This window comes from Rhinolophus sinicus, linkage group LG11 (genome assembly GCF_036562045.2).
Source record: "Rhinolophus sinicus isolate RSC01 linkage group LG11, ASM3656204v1, whole genome shotgun sequence".
Taxonomy (NCBI): Eukaryota; Metazoa; Chordata; class Mammalia; order Chiroptera; family Rhinolophidae; genus Rhinolophus; species Rhinolophus sinicus.
The window spans coordinates 53849417-53867100 of NC_133760.1; the positions used below are offsets into that span (position 1 = coordinate 53849417).

The following is a 17684-nucleotide window of genomic DNA, read 5'->3' on the forward strand; positions in this document are numbered from 1 at the left end:
TCTACTCTGTCTCCCTCCATGAAGCATTTGAGGCCGCCAGGTTCACATTGGTGGGCTCTTGGCTGTGAGTAGCAGAAACAACAAAGCTCGCCAACCAAACACAATCACAGTGCTGCAACCGCCTGCCCACCTGTCTGCCCTCGCGAGACTGCAGCCATCACGGGGCAGGGGCTGTTCTCATCCCTGTCTCGGGCACAGGGACACAACAGGTGCGTAATGAACACGCTTTGGACAGAAAGAGTGGGTGACATGGTTTATTGCACAGATGTGACCACCTCCTGAGGCTGTAGCATTGTGACTTTTAAGTACTTTACCACAGATTATTCCATTTAAACTCTTAAGACAAGTTTTCAAGATTAAGCACAGCCAGGCTTAAGAGCCACATTGAATAGCTGCAGGAGCCAAGGTCGAGGTTAAGGAGACACAGGGCCCGTGGCACAGCCTTCCGGCTGAAGGCCAGCAACGGATCTCACTAATTCCCTAGCTGAGCTGGGCGGGAAGCAGGATTCGGAGGCCGCCCTGAGGGGGTAAGAAGAGACGCAGAATCTGGTGTCAGAGGCTGGGGGAGCAGGAACTGATTCTCCCAAGGGAGGGGCTGGGCAGGCCAGCGTGGACTTGGCCAGGGCGCTGAGGCCAGCTCTTGGCTGCACTAGGTGTTTAGTGGCAAAGCCACCCAGAGCCTGCCCCGTGCTCTGCCTCCTGGGCCGAGGCTGCCCTACGATATGACCTCTGATCAGTCAGGAAGTGGGGCAGCAAAGCAGGGTGGCTGTGGCCCTGGAGTATTTTGGGTGGTTTGTCCCCAAAGTGGCATCTGGTCCTAAACCACACCCAAAAGAGGTGGTGGGGTCTCCCACGCAGATCCTGCACTCATACCTGAGCCACTGCTACCTCCTCCAGGCTGGCCTCCAGCTGTAGCCAACTCTGCTCTCCTGCCATTGCTGCTACCCCTCGAAACATGGCCTCACCCTTCTGTGCCACATAAATTCAAAATCCTTGGCGGGCATTGAATTCTGATACAGGGCACAGGCAATTCCTCTTCCCACCGTAGGGAGCAGGGTTCAGTGGGGCCCTCAGCCTAGACGTGGCTGTGAAGGGTAAGGGTGCCTGGTGGGAGGCGACGTGGGCAGAACCAAGGCAGGAGGGGTGACCGTCTCTGGAGTCCACGAAGGCTGGTGGCAAACCCTGGTTACTCACAGGTCCTCAGAAGCTGATGGAAGCCAGTCCCACCTCACTCACAGCTTTAGGGCCACAGGCTCATGCCATGGGGGCAGTTGGCCAGTCCTTTTCCAAGGTGAGGCTCTGGTTCCATCCTCCATGGTCTGTCAGTGACAGCTCCTCCTCGGGCTGGTTTTGTATTTTGCCAATACGAGGGGCTTAGCATTAACCCTTCCCGAATGGCTTGGTGAGCTTGGTGACTTGGCACTACGTGCCCCGCGGCTGGTGTTTGGGCTGTGTCCCAAATGCCTTCTCTGTCCCCTTCAAAGCTGGTGTCTTCACAATGAAGGGGGCTGCCCACAATCTGACCATGTGACAGACTCGGGGCAGTGGTGAGACAGCCAGGCTGGACCACAGAGCTCTCGCCCCCCTTCCTCTTCCCGGGGGCTGGGGCCTATTAGGCATCTGTCCCATTGGGATGACGGGAGGGCGAACTCTAGACATAAGGACCGTGTGAGGAAGAGAGTTGTTCTGAGGACGGGGACTGTGGGTTCAAGGGGTTGGCCTGCGGGGTGAGCTCCTTCTCCCAGGGCCACGAGACAGTGGGAAAGAGGGGGGTCAGGAGCCAGCCAGGGAAAGTGAGGTCCTGGCGTGGTGTGGGGAAGAACCCCAGTGTGAATTTCCTACCACTCCCTGACCCTGGGTGTAGTCTCCAGGGCTGGGGCCTGGATGCCTTTAGGCTGTCAGGTAGCGCGGAGACTCAGCAGTTTCCGAGAGGGGGTGGGGAAGGTCTGGGCAAAGGGAGGGAACAGAGCAGGGGCCTGGGGACTCTGCCTCTTCCCTTGTGCAGCCCAATGACTCAGTGGCTCTGGCAGGAGGTTGGCAGCTTGGCGGCAGGAGAGGGAGTAGATGGGAGCAATCCCGACCTCCTCTTAGCCCAGCGCTTGGCCGGGGTTTTATTGTGAGGGCAGCCACAGCCCAGAACGCTGGTCCTGCTGGGGACTCAGTCCCTGGCCCCAGGCTTTGATGCTCAGCAGTGACCAGACTGCAGGGGGCTGCTCTCAGGAATTGGGGGGGTGGTTCCTGGGGCGTCCGGGGGCCCCAGGAGGTGGGCCATCCACGGCTTGTCTCCGGATGAGCTCGGCATAGAGCCCACCTTTCCTCAGGAGCTCTTCATGGGTCCCGGCCTGGAGAGGAAAGAGGGGCAGATGGTCACCTAACCAGAGCTCAGAGTTCAGGGCCCGAGGAGGGTTGACTTTGTATCCGCCATCGGGGTCACTGTCACCTAAGCCAGCGTCCCTTCTGAGGACACTATGACACAAAGGCACAATTGGTTACAGATGCTACTGGCACATGTGTATTTGTAAGCGCCACCTCCCTGCTTAGGGGGATGTCAGAAGAGCAGCTGAGTCCCTTACAGAGCCCAGATTCCAGCTCGTAGTCCAGGGTCCCTCGTGAAGCCCTTCAGCTTCTGCTTGAACAAGTGGCTGGGGGGCTGGGAGCCAGGCCCCACACGGACTCAGCCCTGCGGTGGACCCAGGCTCTGGGTGCTGCCTCGTTTGCACCTCAGCCCTGGTTACCACATGCTTCCCTATGATCTGGGGAGCTCTGCTGCCCCCAGGGGACAGAGGAGGGCACTGGGGCTCTGAGGCCAGCGCTGACCTAAGGGAAGGAACTCCTGAAGCCACACGGGCTGCTGCTTCCGGGAGATGGCCCAAAGCTTCCAGAGCCAGGCCTGACCCTCACCCAGCTCAGCGGGGCCATTGCTCCACTGTGTCCATAGCTGCCCTACCCACCGACCCGCTCCCTGGGCCCCGCTGACCTCACAGACCCGGCCTTGGGCCATGACGACGATGTGGTGGGCCCCACGGACGGTGCTGAGCCGGTGGGCGATGACCAGCACAGTGCGGCCGGTGCTGGCGCGGTCCAGGGCCTCCTGCACCACCCGCTCAGACTCTGAGTCCAGGGCGCTCGTCGCCTCGTCCAGGATCAGCACCGTCGGCTGCTTGATGAGGGCACGGGCGATGGCCAGGCGCTGCTTCTGGCCGCCAGACAGGGTGGCGCCCCGCTCACCTGCGGAGGAAACGACCCTCAGCTCTGGACTCGGGGGCGGCCCCCTAAAGAGAGGCTCCTTGGGGTCCTCCCCTGGCCTGTGCATGTTCTTCCTGCTTCTGTGAGGGCAAGGACCACACCCGTCAGCATCCAGTCCCACATTCCTGGGCAAATGCGTGCACACTCATGCGAGGTGACCGAGTCTGTGCCTCTCACGTACCAGAGCAGGGCCCTAGAGGCAGGATGGGAGCTGCAGCTCTAGCTGCCTTCCCGGGCCTCCGGGTCTCTGCTGCTGTGGGGACATCCAGGACCCAGACGTGGGCTCCTGGAGTGTGCTGACAGCACAGTGGGGTTCGAAGCCCACCACCCGAGCATTCTGGGAAGACCACAGCTGGGGAGAACTGCGGAGGCGGCAGCCTGGGAGCCAAAGAGCCTCCAGGCGACAGTAATCACAGAGCAGTGGGGGACAGACTGCAGCCGAGTACGCTAGGTCAGAGGGACAAGGAAAGTGCCACCCAAGACAGGGAGGCACAGCCCCTCCAGTCAGGGGCGTGTGGAATCTGAGCAGTGAGTAAACCAGCTCGGTCAGTGACACTGGACATGAAGGATCGCCACAGATGGGGGACACCCCTCGGGAGGCAGAAGCTCAGCTAGAATAGGGCCCAAGTTTCAAGAGTTGAGCACCCTAGATAGACCTGCGCTTTGGGATATGCGAGAACATTCTGCAACAGAGCCTGGAGACTCTGGATGATAAACCCGGCCCCAGAGGTTGGAGAGAAGACCACACAGACATGCTCCAGGGCGATGCGACCGCATGTCAACCCAGTGGTGCTTCCAGAACCACCAGAGCCGTGTCCTGGCTACGTTAGGAGAAAGACCTGCTCACCAAGTCAATGCCATCGATAACATGGGGACAGCTTCAAGCTAACGAACAGGACAGGAAGGACACAGGAGCCAGAGGATACACGATTATGATGAGGTAACACCCTCTGCTTCCGGTGGGGTCTTGGGACACAGAGTCCCCCAACAGCACAGATCACGGCGTCTCTGGCTATTCCTGTACAGCCACACAACGCATCTGAGAAATGGGTCGTGAGGCGATTTCGATGTTGTGCGAACATCGCAGAGGCACCTGCACAGACCTAGGTGGTACAGCCTGCCACCGTCCTATGAGCGGTCTGTCACTGACCGACACGATATGTCGGGTACGACGTGTCCCCTCTCTGCAGCCTGCTTGTACCTGCACCCTGTCCCCACAGAACCGGCTCTGTCCTCCTCGGCCAGTTCTGGGCTGGCCTTCCCTGATGCAACGCCTGTGCTCCTGTGCCCTCAGGCCCCTCCTTGCAGACCCGAGCCAGACGCTGTCCCTGCGCTCACCGACGATGGTGTTGTACCCCTCGGGGAAGCTGGTGATGAACTCATGAGCGTTGGCTTCCCGCGCAGCCGCGTAAACCTCTTCATCGGAGGCACCCAGCTTCCCGAAACGGATGTTCTCCATGATTGTCGTTCCAAACAGGACTGGTTCCTGGGTGGCGGTGGGGGGGAGGCCACAGGAAATGTTCTGACTTTGCCCTGAACCCCTGAAGGGCGTGTCAGGAAAAGCTATTCTGGCCAGACCAGGACCCCTTGGAGGGCAGGTAGGAGCAGTTCTAAGTTAAAGGTCAAACGAGAACAGAGGTCCATCCAACGGGCAGGCCAAGCTCCTGCAGGGCATGGAGCCCCTCAGGGGTGGGAACAGGAAGGTGGCAGTGGGAGCCCCCCCCACGGAGAGAAGGAGAGGGAGGCAGTTTGCACGGTGGCTTTGTTCTGCCACGGCAGCAGCCCTCGTGGGTTAGGAGGATGTCCTGTTTATGCACACACAGTGGAAAGGTGGACTCTCTGTGGGCGGCACCACCTCAGGCAGAGGGAAAGTGGTGGGGCCTCGTGTAACGGGGGTGGGGAGGGTGGGGGGAGGGGCAAGGGGGGCAGGCCACCAGCAACACGGCGTGGGCATCTCTAGGCCCCCAGACACCAGGGCTTGACAGAGAACCCAGGGATCCGAAAGCAGCCATCCCAGCCCCACCTGCTTGGCCACTTTGATGGAGGAACAGTGTTCCTGCCTTAGTGAGACGAGGGCAGAGCTGGGGTGGCCCAGGACGCGGAAACCTCAGACCCCGAGGAACACCGGGGAACAACTGAAGAAGGCCAGAGGCCCCCAGAGCAGGGGGTGGCGGACTGGGAAGGGGAGAAGGCCTGGGCGCTGCAAGGCCTGAGAAGCAGGGCTGTGGGGAGGAAGGAGACGGGCCAGGTGGACATTCAAGACCCTTGTCGGCGACCCCGTGCGGTGAGGAAAGCCTGCTCCCCACACCTGGCTGATGAAGCCGATGACCTGGCCCCGGAGCCAGGAGGGGTCGAGGGTGCGCAGGTCCCACCCGTCCAGCGTCACCACGCCTGCTGTGGGGTCGTAGAAGCGCTCGAGCAGGGAAGCCACGGTGGTCTTTCCTGTGGAATGGGGTTGGGGAGACAGGGCAGTTGGGGGGGGTCATGGGTTTCTGGAGACTGTGCCGAGAGGGACCCATGATGGCAGTGAAAGGGCTCTGCTCTGCATGGCTACCATGGGAAGGAAAGGGTGAGGGTTCTTCTTACCTCCGCCAGACTGGCCCACGAGGGCCACGATCTTGCCAGGGGGTAGCGTGAGGGTAAAGTCTCTGAGCACCTGGAAGCCGGGGCGGCAGGGGTAACTGGGAGGACCAAGACACCCTCAGTTAGATTGGGTTCCCGGCCCTGTGTTGCCCACGTCCCCCCTGAAGCCTCACTGTGCCCCTGAGGGGGCTTATTCCAAGGGAGACATTGGCCGAGGTCTCCAGCCAGCTCCCCTCCTATCCGCAGCCTGGAGGGAAGGACCCCTGTGCTCACCCACTGACACTGACCTGAAGCTGACATTGTGAAATGTGATGGACCCACGCAGGTCCTCCCTGGGGATGCAGCTGCCCCCAGACAGCGGGATGCAGGGGCTCAGTGTCATGTACTCGAAGACCCGGGCACCTGCGCTGAGGCCCCGCACCACCTGGGGGGGGATTTGTCTGCATTGAGGGCAGGGTGGAGTCCAAGGGGATGGAGGGGAGTGATAGCAGCATGCCCTGCACCCCCACACAGCGGGCAGGGACGGTATCCCCTCTGTCCAACACCTCCCTGCAGCACACAGGTGATGTTGGTGGCTGATGGCACTCCAGCCCGGATCTGGGAGCCACCCCTGACCCTGCCACTCACCTGACCAAACAAGACAGAGAGGTTGGCCATGGACCTGTGAGGAGAAGAGCAGTGTTGAGGACAGGCACAAGACGTGCCTGAGGGAAGGCAGGCCCCGGAGGGCCGGGGCCGGCTCTCAGCTGCGCAGGGGACATATGGGTGAGGCAAGGAAATAGGTGGCCTGCAGCCAAAGGCAGGATGTCCCTGGAATCTGGGACCTAGGAGTCCTGGGACCAGGCAGGTCACTGGACAAGTTGCTTCTCCTTTCGGAGCCACGTCCTCTCCGAGGCCGGATGAGGCAGACAGCTGTCAGCTACCTCAGGACTGGGGGCCCCAGGGCTCAGTGGGGCTGGATTCCATCCGTCCTGCAGGCTGCAGGGCAGAGGCCAGCTCCCGAACGCCTTCAGCAGAGGTCAGGGTTATGAGGCCCACATGGGCAGGTCGGATCTAGGGCTGCACACTCCTGGGGGAAGCAAGGACTAGATAAGGTAGGAAACGGGTATTCATCCTTTCCGAGGAGGAAGAAAACAGAAGACACTGGACCACAGGGAGACCTCTGGGGGATCCCACAACAAACTCAATGGAGGCATTTTATTGTGGGTTTGCCCTGTGTGGCTCTGTCTAGACAGCGGGTCGCCTCCTCCTTCATGCGGGGCTGTCGGCTGCTGGGAGGAAGGTGACTCACTGCTTCTTAGTCACCACTCCTGACGGGCCTGGGCGGCCCGTGACAGTGTGTGCGTCTGTGAGTGTGTGCACAGGCCCTTCCTGAAGAAAGGAAAGACTGACTCCTCAGCAATCTCTCTTCTTCCAGCCCCAGGGTGGGTGTGGGGGGAGGGGGAGGAGCCTGCAAGGAAATGGTTCTGGCAGGCTGTCATCAGGACTTGCCAAAAGGAGTGGGGAAGCATGGAGCAAGGAAGAGCCAGGATAGCGAGTTATCTGCGGGTGAGAAGAGAGAACATTCTCAAGAGATCTGGAAGCCATTAGTGCCTGGCAGAGGTGCCAGGCAGCAACCGAAAACCAGATGCACATGACTCGCTTGCTCTCAGAGATGGCTCAAAAGAAGGCCTCAACTCTCCCTGGAGGCTGGGCGGGGTTCGGGGGGGGGAGGGGGCGCCCATTCCCCGTGGGGCCCAGACTTGGATGTGGACCAGGTGGCCTGGCCCTGACTGTAGGCTGTCTGGGCACCTTTCCACGTCCTCCGGGGCTCCAGTGCCACTAAAAAGAACCCCGCGCTGGGGCCAAAGGTTGAGGCTGCTTGAAGGCAGGGCAGCACTACCTCCCGCCCCTCCCCTCTCCTGCTCCCGTCGCACCCCAGGAGGAAACACATCAGCTTCTGTAATAAAACGAGACCCGACTTCTCCCCCTGAGCTGAGAGACCCCCACATGGATGGGCCCAGGGCCTGTGGCTGTGGCAGCAGCCCCGCCTGGCAGCCTGTGAGACAGGGCACACATCAAAGTCCTGGGCTTCCTTTGTCTGCATGAACTCTAACTGGCTAGACAGGACAGTGGGGAGGAAAAGAGAGGGTCTATGCTCAGGCCATAAAGGAGAGTGGGGGCCCCAGGGAAGGCGAGTCTAAGGAAGGGGGGCCAGGCCTGGGGGTGCAGCTGCACCCCACAAGGAGATTTTCCTGCTACTGCCCCACAGAAGGCTGAGGGTGGCTACATAAAGGGAGGCAGTGGGGTCGTAAGGGTCCTCAGGACTAAAATGAGATGCCAAAGGTCAGCCTGCGGAGGGCAGCAAGGGGAAGGGGAGGCCTCCTGTGCCTGTCTCTGCAAGTCAGAGCTTCTTGGTCCCAGGGCCACCAGGGAATAGTTCCCGGGCTGGAGGAGGGTGGGGCCACCCAGGACCAGAGGGGGCTGACTGGACCCCAATCAGACAGCGCTGGGCAGAAATGGGGCCGAGGGTGGGGGTCTTTCCCACCTGCTCATCTCTGGGTTAGCTCCATTCTACCCGGGACAATAAAAAGGCCAGTGGTGAGGGATTCTGTAGGAAACAGGTGGTAAGACACAAAGCTGAGCCAGGCCACAAGTGCCATCAGAATCAGAAGCAATGGGGACGGGGCACAGAGGGGGCATCTGGGATGACATTCTATTTCCTTAACATGGTTGGTGTTAGTGCAGCTCTTTACTCCTCAGTGACTCTTTATAGCATACTTCCGTTATTCAGCGTAACGTATATTTACGTGTTATGTATTTTTACACAGACAGTATGGACGTGGGGTGGGGGAAGGCAAAGTGAACAGAAACGGCAGGAGGAACTGTGTTTAGCTGGGGGGAGCTAGGGAAGGGGTGGCCTTGGGCGGTTTGTGGCCAAGTCAGCCGAGAGGTCAGGACTGCCGGGCCCAGAGGAACAGGTGGGTTTCAGAGCAGTTAGTGCAACGAGCCAGCAGGATGGCCATGCATGGGAGAAAGCCAGGCAGAGGAGGGGAGGGCGTCAAAAGCGTGTCAAGATGGCCTATCCACATATGGACCCTCATTCAGCCCTAAAAAGGCAGGAGATGTGGACACACACTACTACATGGATGACCCCGGAAAACGCTATGCTCAGTGAAGTGAGCCAGACACGAAGGACAAATACTGTGTGTGACCCCACTTAAGGGGGTACCCAGAGTAGCCAAATTCACAGAGACATAAAGTCTGCCAGGGGCAGGGGGAAGGGGTCAGGGGGTTAGTGTTGAATGGGCACAGAGTTTCAGTTTTGCAAGATGAAAAGTTCTGAAGACGGACGGTGGTGATGGTTGCACAACAGTGTGAGAGTATATACCACTGAACTGTACACTTAAAAACGGTTAAGATGGTAAATTTTATGTTATGTGTATTTCACTATAATTTAAAAAAATTGTAAAAGCTTGTCAAGGCAACTTCTGAGGTGTTTGCAAGGCTGAAGGTATCAGCTGTGTTTCTGAGTATAGTCAGCGAATCAGGCTGGAGGGGCTGCCACGAGCCCTGATGGGCTCTTGTGGAGGGCATGGGCCCTCCCCCCAGCCCTGTGCTCCCCTGGGGGTGCTGGCCCGGCCTGAGGCTGCGTGGCAGTCCCCAGAGCAGGCTGGCACCCTGGCCCTTGTCCCAGCAGGGCTCCCTAGGGCCAGGAACAGCCCCACACTCACCTCTGCACTGTCTGGGAGGCCACCAGAAAGGACATGAGGTCCCCTCCTGTCAGCTGCTGTCCAGCCACGAGGGAACCCCCAATAAATAGGGTGCCCAGAACCATGCCTGCATGGTGAAAGGGTCAGGTGGTTAGGGAGGAAGCAGCTGGAAGCGGAGCACAGAGCCTGGCCCAGGGTTAGTCCCCAGTTCCAGTCCCTGCTGTGCTTCCAATGGACTGGAATCTCGGTGAGTCGCTTGAATAGTCTCTGCCTTTGTTTCCTCATTTGGAAATAAGTGGCAAAAGGGGTGGGGGGTGCCTCCATGGCTTCATCCTGGGCAGGCTGGCAGCACAGGCTGGCAGCACACTACACCCAGCTCGGTGGTGACATCAGCCCACCTGCCCACTGCCTGTTACCAGGCTCGGGAACCTGGTACCCAACAGACATCTGAAGGGCATCAAGCAGGCGAGAGCTGCCCCTCACCAGCTTGCTGGGACCTGTCCTTTGCTCCTCCTCCGCCGTGACCCGGACCCCCAGGCAAGGCTTTGCTCACTCACAGTTGAAGGCAATGTTGGAGAGTCCCTGAAACAAGGCGATGCCTCTGCCCAGCTCCTCTGCCTTACAGCGAGACCCCTCCAGCTCTGCTCCGTAGCGTCTGGGGACAGAGGCCAAGCCCTGCCCTCAGGAGGCGGCTGGGTCGGGGCACAGGGCAGGTGGGGGTGCGTTCGGGAAACCCCGCTTGCTTGAGGCTTTGCCCCTGACCGGGACTCACTCTTCTTCTCGCTGCTCCATGGCGAAGGCTCGCACGGTCCGAACGTTGCCCAGCGCCTCATCCGCTACCCCTGTCGCCCTGGCAACCTACAAGGTATCCGGGAGATAGGAAGCCGGGCTGGCGACTGGGACGAGTGACAGGACTGAGAGAAGGGGGACGGGAAGGGGCAGGGGGGGAAGTGTCGTACCTGCTCCTGACACTGGCGAGACAATTTTCGCAGCGCCGAGCCCATCAGGGTGCCCACTGCCATCAGGGCGGGCGTGGCCACTGTCAGCAGCAGGGTGAGGCGTGGGGACAGCATGGACAGGGACACCAGGCAACCAGCCACCTGGGTGCCGCTTCGCAGCCCCTGCGGAGAGGGAAGGAGGCAGGAAGGCTGTCTGGCATCAGCACCTCGACATGTGGGGCGTTACCGAGGGTCAGCTGGCTACAGCCCTTCCCTCCCAAGGCCAAGGCCACAGGACGGAGACCTGTGCTACTGGGCACAGAATGCAACCCCCTTCCTGACCGGCAGGCACGACGGGGCTGGGTGAGAACGCCTGTGCACTTGGCACCCTGCCCGACAGATGCCAGTTTGCTTCTCTTTCTGCTCTAGAAACTGAACCAAAAGAGTCACATGGAGATGCGGAGGGCGTGTCTGCCATGATCTAGCAGCCATGGCGCCGTCACGGGTGGATGGGAAGAGGACACCGGTAATACAGTAAAAAGCCATTGCTCATTCTCAACACTTGTCAGCATGCCAGGCTGGGGGCAAGGCAGGCCAGGGCGACTGTGCTCTTGGCACACTGGACCAGGAAGAGCTCTTTGTCGGAGTCCTTGGGAAGATTTTCTGGGGAGGTCAGCTTTCAGAACAGGACAAACAGCCTGTCCCGACCTTGGACACGGCCATGGCACCTCCCTGCCACGAACTCACGAACTCCCCCACTTCCTCATCCGACAGCAGGCTTCTCGCTCTGTTCCATGTGAACCTGGGCTCGGGGCCAAAGGACGGGCAGAGCTGGTGCATCTGCAGGGGGGTAGGGTTGGGGGGTTGGGGGGGGGTGTCGCACTGACCTGAGAGATGACAAGTTTGAAGGATGATTTAAACTCCTGCACGTCAGTTGTCAATCGGTTCACCAGCTGCCCAGTCTTTTTAGCATCAAAGAAAGCAATGTCTTGTCTGGCGGTGGGACATGGGGGCAGCAGGTGGGGGAGTGGGGGAGACGTCATGTCAGGGTGAGGCCCACCCCGACACCCCGGGATCCCCGGGGCCCCTCGGTCACCCCAGCCCACACCCTGCCGCTGGCAGTACCGGAGCAGGTTGCTGAAGAGGGCCCTGCGTATGTCCAGGGCCATGCGCTCCCCGACGCGGGACAGCAGTACCAGGTACCCGAAGGTCAGCAGTCCCTGGGAGAGAGGCGGGGCACTCAGGGGCGCCCAGGGGGGCCCCGCTGGCTGCCCCCAGGCACCCCCTCCTGCTGTACCTGCAGGCCGTAGAGGAGGAGCAGCTTGGTGCCGAGACTCCGGGACTCGTTCACGAAGCTGCCCACGTGCTCCCGTGTGTACTTGGCCACAATCTCCACCAACTGGCCCAGCAGCAGGGGAATCTGCACATTCACCAGTGCCGCACCCAGTGCCAGCTGTGGGGGCAGACATTGCGGGGGGGACATGGTCTTCCCCACCCCCAGCCTTGACCTTGGCCCTTCTCTCCTGCTGTCGTCCATGCTTTAGCTGCTGAGACTTAGCGCCCAGGCTGCCAGCCCCTGGGGACCCCTGAACCCTGCACACCCAGCCGCCCTGTGCAGGTTCTCCTGGTAGCTCTTGGTCCCTAGTCCCCAAGCCAGCCCTTGCCTCTTCCTAAGGTCTCGTCTAAGACTTGACAAGGCAGTCAAACTACCCCTACACAGCTCTGGCTCAGGCTTCTGCAAACCCCTGGCTGGGTCCTTCCTTGTCTCTGGTTTTGGGGGTGCCGGGGAAGATCTCACCACGACAGCGGCCCCCAGGACCAGCAGGTGAGGACGCAGAAACTGCCAGAAGAGCTTCCAGTTGAAGCGGGACTCCACGACACAGGGTTTGGAGCGGGCAGGAGGGGCCTCTTCTGCCTCACACAGTGCCACAAGGCGGAGGTGGGGGCATTTGCTCAACACCACGGGGCCCAGGAGGGCTCCCCCCACCCAGCGCCAGGCAGAGGGGCTTCGGCCAGGAGCTGGGGGCGCTCGAGGGAGGCAGGCCCGGAGCTGGCACCGCAGCTGGGCCACGGCCCTGAGGAGGTAGGAGCTGTGCTGGCCATCAGAGTGCCTGTAGGGAGAGAATCACACCGATGGCTCCAGGCCACGACTGTCCTTCCACTGAACAACACACCAGCAGAGCCCTGGGCTGAGCTTGCAGGACAGCAGTACTTCCTCCGCCAGGCCCTACACTGCCTTTCTCAGGGCTATTCTAGAGCAATCTCGGTTTCTGAGACAAACACACATATGCAAAGTAGCTGAGGAATGACACAAGCACATGGAATGAAGTCTTAAGGGTGTTCTCCCTGTGCCATCGCTCAGTCAGGCCCTCAGCCTCCAGCAGCACCTCTGGATCAGTGACCCGCTCCAACCCTCGTTCTTTCAGATCACAGCACGTCAGAGCTGGAGGGCACTCCACACGGCAGCTAGCCCACGGCACGCCCTTACAGATGACGACACAGACGTCCTGAGTGCACATGCCTCGGAGAAGAGAGGGAGCCCCACCTTGTGGCCGTGGCCCCGCCTCACCGAGTAAACATTCCCCTGAGTTTGCTCCTCGCACCCTGGGAGGGAGATGCCATTCTTCTCACCTGACAGGCGGCAAAAAATCATGCGGGGCTGAGAGAGCTAATACTCTGTCCCCTAGCAGCAGAACTGGGAGAAGAGGGGAACTCTGCCGTGTGAGTCCAGAATCTAGGCTCATTCTGCTCTGCCTTGTAACCTGCCCAAGGCCATGTGTGGCAGGGCCAGGACTGACCCAAAGCTACTGACCACTGGTCAATGCTTATTGTACCCCATCACCCTGGCTCCTCCCAGGCCTCGAGTGCTTAGGTGACAACGTACGGAGGGAAAAGGGTGACATATTCCCTCTCCGTCAGCTGAAGGAAGAAAAAGAAATGAAAATCTAAATAACATATCTTGTCATCTTAGATAGGCCAAGAACACCTCCCCTTTCCTGCGGTTCCCATATCTGTAGACGGCAATTTAGGGCTGTGTGCCTACTGTGGGCAGTGCTCTGTTATGAGGCACGGGGAAGGAACAGGGCAGACGGGGTAAAAACCACCTCCTGGTGGTTAGGCTTTAGTGGGGGCACAAGGAGCCCATGACAAAGCTTGCGGAGTGTGGGGAGCACAGAGCAGGCGCACCTCCTTCTGTCAGAGGGAGTCAGGAAGGGTGGAGGTGGGCGGGAGCAGTCATTACAGTCCTTACAAAACAGTTGGACGTTGGAGGGCAATGAGGACCACGCTGGTTTTTAGGCTGGGGTGCTGACAGTCAGATTTGCACTTTAAAGATCACAGCAGAGGGGAGTGGCCAGAAGAGGACAAAACTGGTTACAGAGGCCTGTTAGAAGCCGAAGTTATCTGAAGAGTACATGGTAGGATACTCACAGATCCAAACGAGATTATTGATGGGAGAGGCTTTTAAAGAAAGAACGGAGTGAGTGAGAGGTTCTTCCTTGACTATGATGGTCTTTTCTATTCCCAGGCCGTCCTAACCGCAGACTTCACCCCATCCTTCCCTTGTGTCAAGGAGGCCTGTGCTTCTTGCCACCTCTATGTAGTGCCTGCACCCACCCCTTCCCACCTGCCTGGTTTTATGTCTTGCTCTCCACAGCGGACTTTACGTCTCTCCTACATTTTAGATGGAGAAGCTCACTCCGCTTCTACCCTGTGTAATTGTCCAATTTCCCCATTAGACAGTATGTTCCTTGAGGGCAGGGAACTCATTCATCATTGTATCCCCAGCACTTAGCAGCGCTCTGGCACCTAACAGATGTTCAGCAAATGTTTATGTTTGCCGGGTGCACGACCTCATTAGGAATGCAGAACAACCTGACCCACTACTGCAGTGTCTGCACAGTTTTGGACTTACTGAGGCCAACAGGAAGAAATATACTTTAGATTGTGACCCAGTACAATGAACATATATATGTCACACAAAATTGAAATTCACAAAATCATACTCTATTTTTTAAACATATATTCTATTTTCTATTATGTTCACTTTTAAATGGTCCCAACACACTAAGTTTATTTTATGATCTATTGTGTTGTGACTTACACGTTTGAAAAACACTGCACAAATGAATGCACAAATACTTGAATATTATTGGTCTCTTTCCTTGGGTTTCTCTTTGGCTTAAATAATATCAACACCTTTACTCTTTTCTTAAGGACTGTTTTCAAACCTTTTAATAATTTACCATGGCCACTTTCCAGCTTCTCTCATCTTCTCCAAACTAAGTAAGACTCTAAGCGGGCTTGGTCACTGCCAAGAACTTCCGCTTTGCTTCCCAGCACTGGTACTTGTGGCTCCAGCTCCGCCCAGCTCTTGCCCTCTATTAATCAGATGGACTTTCCCAACAACACAAGTCCACAACCACCTGTCACGCGAGGTGTCATGTGGGGTCTCTGGTCCCGCTCCCCACATAAGAACGCAGGACATGGTGAGGCCAAAAAGGAACACCCACGGAGCCATAGATAGGGGAGTCATGCCACTATATTCTTGCTGGCGGCTGGGTGGGAGACACAGGAAGCAGGAGCCACACGATCCGCAGCCTGCCGTCGGCTTCTCTGCCAACCAACCCCACTTGCAAACTGCACTCCGTGCTTGCTAGCTCAGCCATGGCAGTTATATCAGTGGCTAATGGCTAACTGGTTACAGCTGATCGCCAACTAATCACAGCTGATGGCCATCTACTACCCAAGCCAGCACCTTTCCACGTGAGGCCGAGAGCCTGGAAACTGCTCTCTGGAACTGTCCCCACACACCCGCTCTGTGAATCTGCTGCCTGCTTGGCCCTCTTGTTATTATATTTACTCCAGGAGCAGAAGGGAGTCAGTTTCTTCTCATAAAGCATTTACATTGGAGTCTCAGGGTCCTGTCCATTTCCCACCCGTCTTTCTCTCTTTAGACCAACGTGTGTCAAGTGAACACAAGAACTAACGTGTACAAGTTACTAGACTACCTCTGCACTCACATCTAGGAACAATTTTCGTTCGGTTCATTTTGAATCTTGGGAACACCACCAATACTAAATGTCTCTGCATACGAGTAATTTCTATCCAAACCGCCAGATCAATTCCAAGAAAAGTGGACGGGGGCCCGGAACAGCGACATCTGTGCAGCACGGCGCCCCCTGGCGGGGAGTATGGACGGGCGTGGTCACCCACCCAGAGTGTTCCCTCAGTCCGCCTACACGCGGATACAGATGCGCGGAGGCTCCTGCTGGCACCTGGGTCATCGCTATAAATAATTGAGGCCAATCCCCCGGGGAGTGACATTCCACCCCGGGCCAGGTAGGCCTACAACTCCCAGCTGGCCTCGCGCGAGCCCAGGACTCCATCTCCCGGCGGGCCCCACGACCGGCTGGCGGGTCAATGGCCCGTGGTCCCAGTAGGTTTGTCCCTTTTTACCTGACGGCCGAGAATGTCTGGAAGCGGAGGAGGAGGAGCGGCCTGCCTGCGACAGGTCCGCTCCTAATCCCGACCCGAAATAAATGCAACAACATGATGCGACGGGAGAACAGGAGTAATCGGCAACAGCACTTTCACCCCCATCCCACTGAGGTCTCCATGTTGGCTCCGACCCCCATCCCGACAAACCCCTCGCGCCTCGGCTATGATTGGCGGAAAGACGTATCAATTTCTTTGCAAGCTGTGATTGGAGAAAACCTTGTCCACCTCCTCCTTTAGGAACTGTGATTGGAGAGAGCCGCCTGCCCCTCCTCCCCAGCTCGGGGCGGGGCCCAGCTGGATGGGGCACTGCCTTTTGCCCCGGGCTGGACCTTGCTCTGGGTGACGTTCTGAGGGTGTGCAGAGTGCATTCGCCACGCCTGGGTATTCATAGTAACGCGTCAGCTGCTGACCTCCGGGCCATTCTATCCGCGCTGCTGGCTGACTCTAGAGGTCCCTGGGTCTCCAGGGAGTGTAGAGTGCTGGCTCTGCGGAAAGAAGAGACGAGAATCGGCTACGGAGTTTTTTTCAAAATACGTGCACGTGCCTTGCCACCCACTCCGCTCTCCCGGGGGAGTCCGAGCTGTGGGGACGGCAGCGACATATATTTGAGAAAAAACTCCCCCGGTGATTCTGATACGCTCCCCCTACACACTCGGATGGAGGTCCGGTAGCTTATGAAGGCGCGACCTCAGACCCATCTCCCCCAGAGAGACCGCAGGTCAAGGCGACTTGCTTATGGTTCCCACCACGCAGCTCTTGAACCTCTGTTTAGGGCTTATTTATTTCTTCCGTGTAATTGTTTGCGTTGCTGCCTCCCCCACTGGGCTGTGACTTCTCTTGGGTAGTGGCTCTGTCTTGTTCATCTGTTCCTCCTTCCCCTCCAACTGCCTGTTAGGAAAAAGTGCCCTTTATAATAAATGGACTTGAACCAGGGGTGGTGAGGAAGCTGTACATGGATGAATCTGGGGTGGAACGAGGTAGGAAAATGTGCTAGGAGTAGTTTGAGGTTGGGCTAGGTGTCTGGAGGGCGTGTATGTGATGGATCCAAATGTGAACAGTGGGATATTGAGGTGAAGGAGGTTGAGGAGACACCAGACAAAACCCCACATAACTCATCTTGACAGCTGTCTCAGAGAGAGCATGGGAAACTCCTAGCCCTTCTACAATATGGGATTCCATCTGGGCACTAGGATGGCACCTCTAGAAGAGGTGAATCTTGTTATAGCTCTGCCTCCTGATCAGGGATAAAATTATGCAAATCCTGAACTAGGATGATAGTCCCCCTCCCAGGAAGGAGGCACAGAAGGAGAATCAGGCATATCTGGACTCAAATCTTGGGGGCAGTTCTATGATTGATTGCCTCCATAATCCTCCAGTGAACAATGTGGGAAGCACTCTGTTTCCCTCTTTAGTTCATGGAGACGCCCCTACATCAACCCTTGGGCCTAAGCCCTGGAGGCCTGACATCTCAGTGGCTGAGTCAGCTCCCCAGGCATGGACTTCAGTAGGAGACCTGGTGATTCAGGGCTTCAAGAATGGCGTTGGACAAGCCACCAGACCAGCTGCCTGGGCCTCTTCCTCCTCCTCACTGAGGTGGCAACACGGAACTCAATGAGCTCATCCCGAGTACCCAAATTATCCTTCCAAATCCTGGACCCCCAGCTGCCCGCTGCTGGTTCAGGGGCCCTAGAAACTAGATCAGTTCTTGGGGGAGAGGGTTCCCGGG

The 17684-nt window shown here is 58.2% G+C and overlaps 1 protein-coding gene across 1 annotated transcript; it reads right to left on the reverse strand.

Annotated features, from left to right (window-relative positions):
• Window positions 1–238: 238 nt before the first annotated feature.
• Window positions 239–16112, reverse strand: ABCB8 (ATP binding cassette subfamily B member 8). Its single transcript, XM_019712789.2, has 16 exons — window positions 15917–16112; window positions 12258–12570; window positions 11757–11912; window positions 11585–11679; window positions 11347–11452; window positions 10481–10642; window positions 10294–10379; window positions 10079–10176; window positions 9543–9648; window positions 6457–6490; window positions 6117–6253; window positions 5833–5927; window positions 5555–5688; window positions 4585–4732; window positions 2978–3228; window positions 239–2342 (listed from the first exon to the last, which is right to left on the reverse strand). Exons 1-16 carry the CDS (start codon window positions 16009–16011, stop codon window positions 2217–2219), a joined length of 2142 nt encoding a protein of 713 aa, XP_019568348.2. The 5' UTR covers window positions 16012–16112; the 3' UTR covers window positions 239–2216.
• Window positions 16113–17684: the final 1572 nt, after the last annotated feature.